Genomic DNA, 11647 nt, shown 5'->3' on the forward strand with positions numbered 1-11647 from the left:
TTTCTCATTGGCTGCAGGGGCAGGAAGGGTCCTCTTTTCCCCTAAAAGCAGGAGATGAAATTCCCACGTGATTAACATCCTCCCTTGTTAAAAAACAATTCTCTTCCTTCTCCCTGCTGGGCATGCAGGCTGCAGTGAGTGACAGGTGCAGGAGATGTTCTCCTTTCAGGGCTGCCTGACACTTTAAGTGACATTTCCTTTATTTATTTTCACTCTATCATATTCTTGACTAGTGTCTTTTGGGAAGTGTGTTTCATTCTAAAAAGTCTGTTTCTTTAGTAAATCATTTGAATTATAAATTTGAGGAAGAAATCAATAAGCTTAAAAGAATTATGGAAATCTTAATGGCAGTTTGTTATGAAAAGTACATTATGATCATTGTTAATGTGTTTTTCTGCCTAGATTCTTTGTCTCATAAATGTTAGTCATAATGGTGTGAGTGAATCGGAATTGATGGAACTCTATCCAGAGATGTCCTGGGCTGTCTTGACCTCTCTTATTCACAGTTTACACAAAATGTGCTTGTTGACTTATGGTTGTGGCTTGCTCAAGTTTCAACATCTACAGGTAAATGTTATTTTAATGAGGCTTTTTTTTTTAACTTACAAATGTCAACATATTATATGCTATATTATACTATATTATACATTATTATTTTAAGTGTTTCAATTGTAAGAAAAAATTGAAATCTGAAATTTGGCATTATAAATTTTTTGCAATGATTTTAACTTAGATGTAAAATTTGGCTAGTAGTATTACAGTATTAATTTGACTAATAATTTGTGTAGTAACTTTTTAAATATATATTTTTATTGATTTTAGAGAGTAAAAGAGAGGGAGAGAGAGAGAAACATCAATGATGAGAGTCATTGATCAGCTGCCTCCTGCACGCCCCCTACTGGGGATCGAACCTGCAACCGGGGCATGTGCCCTTGGACGGAATCAAACCCAGGATCCTTCAGTCCACAGGCTGATGCTCTATCCACTGAGCCAAATCAGCCAGGGCTATGTGTAGTATCTTTATGACATAGTTATTACTTTAAAAGTAGTTTTGAAAGAAAAAAATTTATTTTTCCTATTTTATGACTTATTGAATTGCAGGTATAGTTATATATGTATTAGGAGCTTAGATTCTGAGTGTCTGTTTACAACCACACTCTTTAGAGCTTAATAGCAAGTTCTTTAAGCCTTGGGCAGACTTTTCCAGCATACCACCAGGGGTTGTGAAGAGAATTAATTGAAAATGACCTTGGTCCTTGTAAGGTATTCGACATAATGTCTTGCACATCGTAGTAATTATCTAGGAAAGAGTGACTAATATAATTCTTATCTGCAATGCCATAGTATATATATATACACAAATGGAAATGAAGTCTTTCATTTGAGTATGCTACATTATATTTGTAGGTGTGAAATGTTTATAACTTCACAGGCTTATCTTTCTCCTTTATTGTTATTCTTTTTAGTACTTCTTAAATTCACATCTTTAAGACTTTTTTTATTGAATTATAATTGACATACAACATTGTATTAGTTTCAGGTATATAACATAATGATTTGACATTTGCATTTCTGAGATTTTAATGTATGTAATTAACTAAAAGTTTGAAATAATTGCATTTTGAGTTCTTAATATGTTAGTACAGGAATTTTTATTCTCATGTCAGTTTATCACATAAATCCATCCTGAATCTTAAAATATTCTAATGCCATTTCTATTGTACAACAGTAAGATTGAAATGATTGTAAATTCTGTTTTAGAAATTCATAGAACAAAAAATAGACTGCCGTATTGTTTTCTCTCCCTAGGCTTGGGAAACAGTGAGACTGCAGTACATGGAAGATGCCACCATTATTTCTTCTTATAGGCAGAAGCTAATCAACTACTTCACCATGCAGCTAAGGTATTAGAAATACCCATGTTGTTCTCCTATAACTTCTGCTACCCAATTTACCTCCGTGTCCTCACTTCTCTTTCTTAACTTATAACTTAAAGTATAACACTTAATTATTACAAAAAAGATTAAATTCTCTCCGTATTCTGTTAATGTCAAAAGGACATTAAGTCTTTTAACGCTATACTAAAGTGCAAAACTTTAGTAAAATCAATTTAGGATCACTTTATTACTTTTATTTTATCCCAGTTAAATAGTTTAAAAATATGTATATTGTTGTGTCCATTTGGGTCTATTGAGGAGTTTTTTTAAATAATTCAATTTTAGGAAAATATCTTTAGAGTTTGCTTGGTGTCCCTGATTATAACTATTTTCTTAGATTGGTAAAGTTTCTCGTTTTGACAATTAAAGAGTCAGAAACATATGTTAGATAAGTTTTCTTGCTTCAGCGTCTGGCTGAAGCCTTTGGAAGCGATGTCATGGCCGGAAGGCACTGCTGAGTGTTGTCCCTTCTCCTCTATAGTCAGGACCCAGTGACCTGGAGAAGCGCGGATGAACTCCCCTGGCTCTTTCAGCAGCAGGGAAGTAAACAGAGGCTGCACGATTGTCTTCTCAATCTCTTTGTGTCTCAAAACCTTTATAAAAGGTAAGGAACTTATATGTAGAACACCCTTTCCCAGAAAAACATATTGAAACAGTTGTTCTGCTTAACAACAAAAAAATAGAATTTTTTTTTTTTTTTCCACAGAGAGGAAGGGAGAGAGATAGAGAGTCAGAAACATCGATGAGAGAGAGTCATCGATCAGCTGCCTCTTGCACACCCCCCACAGGGGATATGCCCACAACCAAGGTACATGCCCTTGACCGGAATCGAACCCGGGACCTTTCAGTCCTCAAGCCGACACTCTATCCATTGAGCCAAACCGGTCTCGGCAAAAAAAAAAAAAAAATAGAATTTTTAAATTAAAAATTAGTCCAATTTAAGTGCTACCTAAAATATAAAACAGTGTGGGAGGAATTTAAGACAATTTGCAAATTACCATGAGATTTGCTTTTTTTTCTAAAAGAAAACGTAAAACAACAGAGTGGCTGTTTCATAAAATCAGAGCTAGAATGATCTTGAGACTGCTGTATACCTTAATCTTGCATTTAAGCAGGTTTGACTCTGAGTCAGGTAGAGAGGTGTGGTTTATGATATGTGACTCTCAAGGCTTTCAGAGACCTCAAAGTGTATCTGAGTCCTACAGAAAATCTGACTGGTGTTGAGTTTAAAGAAAGGATTACCCTTTAAAAATAAGAATATTGTTTTGTCTTCTCTGGTATATTTGAATTTGCCAATCTCAGAACCACACCTTCTTATGAGTCAAGCTACTGACCTGCTAAGACTGATGGAATTTTTCTGTCTCACTTAGAAATTTCGACATTTCTCATAATAGCTGCGTAATTTTTTTGCTCCTGAGTGAACTCTCAATTTTCTTTGTTGTACCTTGTAACATTTCTTCATTCCATGATTTTTTTTTTTCATGATTCCTTTGAAATCGGTTTCATTCTTTAGCTTACCAGCTCTCCTGGTTAATATCATCTACACATAATTAAGCTTACTTTTATTATTCAATTCCATGATGAAAATACAAAGTAGATATCCTATGACAGTTTGTGTTTCATTAGTTTCTCCTGTTCTAGTTTCCATCATTTAAAATCAGTTTTTGGAGTAACTCAAATTGATTATGTATCCTGAAGTGTCTAAAGGAATTCTGATAAATTATCATTGATGAGTAACCATTATGATGTTAATGATAATAACCCACGCTATGGAGATTTTCTAGGTGCAATAATCTCCTTACAGTAACACCTGAGGCAGGTAGTGTCAGTGTCTCCCTCTCTGCAAAAGAGGAAATTGAGGCAGAAGAGGTCAGACATCCTGTTCATGATCACGCTCCACAGCTGCGAGCTGTGGACTCAGGTGACAGTCTGAGTCCTCATTGTTACCTCACTACACCATACTTGCCTACTAATGAATTGTCAATAACTTGATATGAATTCTGGCGTTTTCACTTGACAATGGCTTTGAAAGTTTGTTTTCCTCTAATTACTGTTATTTGTTGAAACAGAGGACACTTTGCTGAGTTGCTGAGCTACTGGCAGTTTGTGGGCAAAGACAAAAGCGCGATGGCAGCCGAGTACTTCGATTCACTGAAGCAATATGAGAAAAACTGTGAGGGCGAAGAGAACATGATGTGCTTGGCAGACCTCTACGAAACCCTGGGGCGCTTCCTCAAGGACCTGGGCCTGCTCAGCCAGGTAACCGTAGCAGGCGTCAGAGCCAGGGTGGGTTTTTCCTGTTTGTTCTGCTCTCCCTTCAGGAGTTAGTGCAGCTTTTATTTGCTGTGCTAATCAGGTGGTAGAGCTTACACTTTTCTACTTTTCACTCATTTCAGTTGTCCTTGAATATTTCTTCCCCAGGCTGTGGTACCTTTGCAGAGGTCACTAGAAATTCGAGAAACGGCTTTGGATCCGGATCACCCCAGAGTAGCTCAGTCCCTTCACCAGTTGGCAAGTGTGTACGTGCAGTGGAAGAAGTTTGGCAATGCAGAGCAACTGTACAAACAGGCATTGGAAATCTCTGAAAATGCCTACGGCACAGACCATCCGCATATTGCTCGTGAACTTGAGGCACTTGCCACTTTGTACCAGAAACAAAATAAGTAAGATTGAGATCACTAATACTCTGGTTTTATGTTGGGGAGTTTCAGTTCTAAATGTACTCATGTGGTAGGCTTTGTTTTGTGGCTCAGTACCTTTCCTTATCCTATATCTTTTTAATGCATCATGTTCAAATACTGTTTGTTGGTCTGCGTCTTCTTGGGGCAAACAAAAAAATTAGAACTGTAAGACCCATCTCTATCTGAAGATGAGTGGAGGATAGAGCATGGAGTTTGGAGTCACATAGCTGGGTTGGAATCTGGGCTCCCTCACTGACCAGCTTTGTAACACAGAGTGCATCACTAACACAAGGGCTAAGAACCTCGGCCCCTGACCAAGTCCAGGTGGCTTCGTGCTTTGTAAACAAGGTTTTATGGGAACACATTTGCATTGTTTTCATTTACATATTGTCTGTGGTTACCTCCTCGCTTCAGCTTGGCGGTAGAGTTCATTCAGTATTTGAGACAGAGACTATATGGCCCACAAGGCCTAAAATACTATCTAGCCCTTTGTAGACAAAGTTTGCTGGTTAAAGTATAATAAGAAGTATCTATTTGATACCCACTGAATGGCATCTTTTCCTCTATCAGAAATCATTTCTTTTGCTCCATCATAACTGATACATATTGGAATATTTTTAACTTTTGAAATCTTGCTTACACAAATTTTGGATTTTGACCAAACATTAGCCTCTACAGGAGAAGGTGATATAGCAAGCTAAAATTTTAGATTTTCATTTAGATATGTTGTCTTTTAGAGATCCAAGTGAATTGTATCAGTTAAAAATCTGTTAAATGTCGATTACTTGGAGAACTAGGTTTGTTTTGTTAGATGTTGTTTTATGAAGGGTTATGTTAAAGATTTGTAATTACATATAACTACCACTTCCATATAATAGTGCCAGTTTTAATAGCCAGAAATAGCTTTACACTAGGTAAGGAGTGCTTTCACTTCACTGAAATATAGTACCTTGGATATATTTCTTTTGACTTACTTTACTTTTTTTTTTTTTAAGATATGAACAAGCTGAACATTTTAGGAAAATATCCTTTAAAATTCGTCAAAAGGCTATAAGGAGAAAAGGCAACTTGGTAATGAGAGTTTTCTTTTGTTTTGTGTTTTGAACAAAGAGGACAAGAGCATTTCTGACTATCAGATAGATGCATAAACCTCACAAGTTTTAAGAACTTTGGATTATAAGTGACTTCTAAAGTACTGATTAGTATTTTTATTTATTTATAATGTGTTTAAATATTAATATTACTGAGAGTTACAACTTAATAGACTTTTAAAAAGTATAATTATATATATTGTGTTAACCATTCTGTAATTTATATGTACATTAAATCATCACGCTGTACATCTTAAGCTTACACAGTGTGGTATGTGAATTATATCTGGAAATTTAAAATAATTTTAAGTGAAACCTAGTTCATTTGAAAGTTAGACTCTGGATGGTAGACTTGAAAGCTGCTTCAATTCTTTTCTTTAAAAGGTTGGAAAATGGAGTAAAAGTAATTTTATTAACATTTTATGTTGGATTCAAATGCAAAGAAATTATTACCCTTGAGAACAAAAAAAATATTTTCACATTTCTAAGCTGCTGTTAAATCTAAATAGAGTATATTTGTTTTAACTTAAATGCCATGTGCAGTTTTTAATTGAAATATATTTGACATGCAGTATAATATAAATTTAAGGTGTATAATATATTGATTTGTATACTGTAATATGATTGCCATTGAAGTGATACCACATCACATAATTATCATTTCTTTTTTGTGGGAATAATTATGATCTAGGTCTCTTAGCAAGTTTGATGATTATAATACAGTATTGTTGTCTATATTCATTATTCATTATACATTTGATCTCCAAAATTTATTTGTCTACAAGTTGGAAGTGCTACATGCAATTTAAATGCTTGATGTTTAAGTGGTTAGCAGTGGGACTGACAAATATCTGCAAGTTAATTCTGTTTCCTGCTCTTTTGAAGCACTTTGGGATTCAGTTCACTTTGCTAAAATATCTCATAATCATTTATTTGCTAAAATATCTCATAATCATTTTCACAATAGTTTTTAATGAATTTTGGAATGTGATGCCATGTGGGAATATGTGTATTTTCTATATCCATTAGATTAACTTAGTGTGATATTTAAAATAATTGTAATCTTCCTAAATTGGACAAAAGGTGAAAGGATTTTTTAGAACCCCAGTATATTGTTTCAGAACCTAAGATTGCATTTACTTTAGTGATTGCTGTGAATTTTTTGTGTTTGCTCCAGTATGGATTTGCCCTTTTGCGTAGACGGGCCCTACAGTTAGAAGAGCTTACCTCAGGTAAGGACACACCTGACAATGCTCGGACCCTCAATGAACTGGGCGTTCTCTACTATCTTCAGAATAACTTGGAGTGAGTACCATGGTGTTTATAATGAAAACAAGTATCCATTTTTCTCTAAAGTGCAAAGGTATTTTATATTTCTATCAAGTCAAGCTAGAAGAAATCAATAGAAACCATGCCAGATTTTATGTATATATTATGAACATAGCCACACTTAACAAAGACCATGGCATTCTTTCTGCTGTTTTCTTTCACATGGTTTCTTCAGTAACTAAAAAGTTATTCTATAGCTTCCTTAGTATTTTCCATGTTTATGAAAATTGAGTTTGTGTGGCTATCATACATGAGACCTCGTAGACTAAAGGAGAATAAAGAAAATAATGTAGATGGGTGCTAGTTTTCTTCATTTTAAATGGACATAAAAAATGATAATATTTATACTTTCTGGGAGGCAAAAGTGTTTTGGGGCTTTTTTGGATGTCAGAAATATATAACAAATTTGATACTTTGGACATAAAAAATGTAACAAAATTTAGTCTACTTCACAAAAAGTTTTTGTATTAAAAATTATTAAGTACTAACCCCAAAGGGAGAAAGAGTGAATATCAAAATCTTTTGTTTGAGTTAAGTCTAATTATTATATATATATACATATATATATATATACATATATATATATATATATATATATATATATTGACTTCAGAGAGGAAAGGAAAGATATAGAAACATCAATGATAAGAAAGAATAATTGATTGGCTGCCTCCTGCACATCCCCTACTGGGGATCTAGCCCGAAACCCAGGCACCTAGATCAAACCCAGGACCCTTCAGTCCGTAGGCCGATATTCTATCCACTGAGCCAAACCAGCTAGGGCAGGTCTAATTATTTTAAAGGTATAAAAAGTTTGTTTTGGAAAATATTTACGGGTTCATCTTTTTGGAGAAGTGAGGCAGGCGTCCAAATGTTCAGGCCTTCACACTGTCAGGAAGGCATTTTCACTTTTGGAAAAGAGCAGGAAGGGAAGAGGGCTGGGAAAGAAAAGAGAAAGGGCTTTGAGCTGAATCCTTCATTTTAACTCCCTTGGATTTAAAAATGAAAAATGCTTCAGTTCTCCACCTAACCAGGACTAGAGATTCTGATTTCTAGAGAATAAGCTGTTTAAACCTTTTTTGGGGTTTTGCTCATAGAACAGCTGACCAGTTCCTGAAACGTTCCTTAGAAATGAGGGAGCGTGTTCTGGGACCAGATCACCCTGACTGTGCCCAGTCTCTGAATAACCTGGCGGCTCTCTGCAATGAAATGAAGCAGTATGATAAAGCGGAAGAGCTTTATGAAAGAGCTTTGGACATTCGGAGGCGAGCACTAGCTCCTGATCACCCTTCTTTGGCTTACACAGTGAAGCATCTCGCAATCTTGTATAAGAAAATGGTAAGTAATCCCCGGAGTGCTTGCTTGTGCTTTATAATAACATAGCTATTAAACCATAATTGCCATCAGCAGCATCGTTTGCCTTCTGATAGATTTTTTAAAAGATTTTTTGTTGACTTTTAAAGAGAGGAAGGGAGATGGAGAGAAACATCAATGTGATGAACATCTTGGGTAGGAGGATGATCCTGCACTCCTCCTACCCAAGATCAAGCCTGCAACCTGGGCATGTGCCCTGAGAGGAATCAAACTGGCAACCTCTTGATGCTCTGGGCGATGCCCAAACATCTGAGCCACACTGGCCAGGGCTGGATAGATTATTTTCTATGAGCTTTTAAATCATAATGACATAGTTTTATAACAAATAGCTGAGTAGTACATTTAGAAATATTATTTCAGCCAAAACCGGTTTGGCTCAGTGGATAGACCATCGGCCTGTGGACTGAAGGGTCCCAGGTTCGATTCCGGTCAAGGGCATGTACCTTGGTTGTGGGCACATCCCCGGTGGGGGGTGTGCAGGAGGCAGCTGATTGATGTTTCTCTCTCATCAATGTTTCTAACTCTCTATTCCTCTCTCTTCCTCTCTCTAAAAAAAAAATATCAATAAAATACATTAAAAAAATAAAAATATTTCAGACAATAAATTAAAGCACTGGTTTGATTTTATTAAAATGTATTCTAAATACAAATGCATTCATCAGCATTCTAATTAAACTTACTCTCATTTTACATTTCAGAAGTTCTGAAATTCACCAGTGTTGTTTGCTGTGTTAAGTTATCATAAGCATAAGTAACCCAATTGTCCTGGCTAAAGGAAGAGTTTTTGTAGTTGGTTCAACAAGCATTTTAATTTCACTCTTTTCTTTGTCTACAAGTAAATGTAATGAACTAAACACCATTCTTTGCCATATGGTTCTAGCCAGAGTGATGTTTGGAACTTATATAGCTTTTTACCAAAATATGCCAGAGACATTTGCTTTCATTTGGTGGCAGTAACAGAGCAGCGATAGGCTGTCTCTGCACTTTGCAGGACCCTCTGCTGGCCATGCAGCCATGACGTTGTTGTAGTAAGAAGGCTCTGTTGTTATTATTTCTCCCCAACAAGTAAAAAAGAAATAATTGGAAAAATCTGAAAAGGATTTGGTGGAAAATTAATTTTTATTTTGATGCCATCTCCAAATTATGTATAGTAGCAAACATATAAGATGAGACAAAAGGTTTACATAAATAATGGTTATTAGTTATTATATTACTTTCCATACAAACAACTATAAACCTACTTTTGCCCACTGTACTTTAATTGCAAGGTTTTCACTTTACCAGAAACAGTGTGTAATAATGGGTGATCCTAAAGAGCCATCTGAATTACCAAACAAAATGTTTTATGCTCAATATTACTTACTAGAATTCTACTAGAATATTCTACTAGAATTTAGCTATCTTTAAACTTAACCATTAAATCTGGAGGTAATGCTGAATTTTTTTCTCAAAAATAACTTTTTGATACAAAAGTTATTTATGGAAAAGTTCTAGTCAGGTGATACATATTGCTTTAATAGTTTTATTAGATTTCACTTTTGTGTTTTAGGGGAAACTTGACAAAGCTGTACCTTTGTACGAGCTGGCTGTTGAAATCCGGCAGAAATCCTTTGGCCCAAAGCACCCTAGTGTAGCCACTGCCTTGGTGAACTTAGCTGTTCTCTATAGCCAAATGGTAAGTTCCCACACTTTAACTCTTTAAAAATGGTGTTTAGGTACGATATAGGTCAGTGGTCGGCAAACTGCAGCTCATGAGCCATGATTTGCTGCTTTGTTGACTAATGAGTTTGCTGACCACTGTGTAAGGCATAACCCTTACCCAGAAGTTTTGACTTCAGGTTAAAGACATTAGTACATTATTAAAATGTTTTTTAAGTGTTTTTCCCTAAGGCAGTGGATGGCAAACTGATTAGCCAACAGAGCAGCAAACTGCAGCTTGTGAGCCACATGTGGCTCAAGAGCCACAGTTTAGCGACCACTGATAAAGGTAAACATGAATTAGATGTGACTCAGTAAAAATAATTAAAGCAGATTGAAGGTAGTTTATCTCCAAGTGCTTCCTTTAGTACTTGAGAAATTACTGAAGTCCCACTCCTCTTCGTGTAAAGCACTGACTGACTGGTTCATTGCATAGGCTGGAGACTCCCTACATCTCTCTATCTAATATTATCTTTAAGCTTCAGCATTTGCCTGTGATGGGTGAGAAACAGGTATGGTACCAACTGGGCCATAAAGAAACACATAAAGTTTGTATTTATAACATTTGATTAAGGTCAGTGGTTACCAACCCAGGTCTAAAGCCAGTTTCTGATTTTCTATTATTTTGCCTCTCCCATGATGATTACTTATAAATTAAGCTATTAATTTACATGTTTTAGGAGGATGTTAACATTTAAAAAGAGCTTATTCAACTTCTCAGCTTAATCTAGATTACATTAATAGTAATTTCATAAACCCAGAGTGTCCAAATGAGTGTTGTTGATTTTTTTAATAAGAAAAAACACATCGAAGCCTTGCCACTGTATGAAAGAGCATTAAAGATTTACGAAGACAGCCTGGGTCGGATGCATCCTCGAGTTGGAGAAACTTTAAAAAACTTAGCTGTGCTTAGGTAAGAATTTTTTCACTTTCTGCATACAGCCTAATTGCCTTTTAGAACATCTTTTGACTCGTCATGGAACAACAACAAAATACCACTGAATGTTTTTATCTCCGACGTGGGTTGTTTCTGGTTGATTTTCTAAAACATACAATTGTATCTAGAAGTGAAATGAAGGCTACATGATGTATAGTAGCCTTCATTTCACTTCTAGATACAACTAGAAGTTTATCATGGCAAATAGTGAAGGATGGTTTACATGTGCAACCAGCTGGGTCTGGAATAATATGAGCAATTTGCTGTCCTCAGAGCTCACTTACCATGAAGTACATGTTGGCTTCTGCTTTGTGTGTGTTCAACTCAGGACATAGAGTATCTAATTTCCCTTAGCAGTTTCACTGCATCCTTCACAACAGTCTTAATGATGTCCATGAGAAACTTAAATGTTCCCTAGCAGTACAAACAGAAAGGAAAAGAGTTTGGGTGTTCTATTTTTTTCTGGTCTGTCTTAGTAAATAAATGCTCTGGAGGGGAAATGAGTGATTACTCACTTTTTTTGTGGGTGTTTTTGGAGGGGTGTATCCTATAAGATCATTTAGAATTGTTAAAAGGTTGTATTCTGATTTAAGAGGTTTT

The 11647-nt window shown here is 35.6% G+C and overlaps 1 protein-coding gene across 11 annotated transcripts in view; it reads left to right on the forward strand.

Moving 5' to 3' along the window:
- Nucleotides 1–11647, forward strand: part of NPHP3 (nephrocystin 3) — a 38025-nt gene that overhangs the window by 21832 nt on the left and 4546 nt on the right. For 5 of the 11 annotated variants that reach the window (XM_036431457.2, XM_036431460.2, XM_045579284.1 and 2 more), the window contains 10 exons: nt 403–567; nt 1810–1904; nt 2419–2541; nt 4007–4196; nt 4359–4600; nt 5614–5689; nt 6887–7014; nt 8136–8376; nt 9962–10087; nt 10908–11023. In XM_036431457.2, the coding sequence (XP_036287350.1) occupies nt 403–567; nt 1810–1904; nt 2419–2541; nt 4007–4196; nt 4359–4600; nt 5614–5689; nt 6887–7014; nt 8136–8376; nt 9962–10087; nt 10908–11023 (1502 nt within the window). Of the gene's footprint in view, nt 1–402; nt 568–1809; nt 1905–2418; nt 2542–4006; nt 4197–4358; nt 4601–5613; nt 5690–6886; nt 7015–8135; nt 8377–9941; nt 10139–10399; nt 11024–11647 lie in introns of those variants that run through there. The other 6 variants (XM_036431466.2, XM_036431467.2, XM_036431463.2 and 3 more) reach the window with 5 other exon arrangements.

The sequence above is a fragment of the Pipistrellus kuhlii genome, unplaced genomic scaffold, assembly GCF_014108245.1.
Source record: "Pipistrellus kuhlii isolate mPipKuh1 unplaced genomic scaffold, mPipKuh1.p scaffold_m20_p_11, whole genome shotgun sequence".
NCBI lineage: Eukaryota > Metazoa > Chordata > Mammalia > Chiroptera > Vespertilionidae > Pipistrellus > Pipistrellus kuhlii.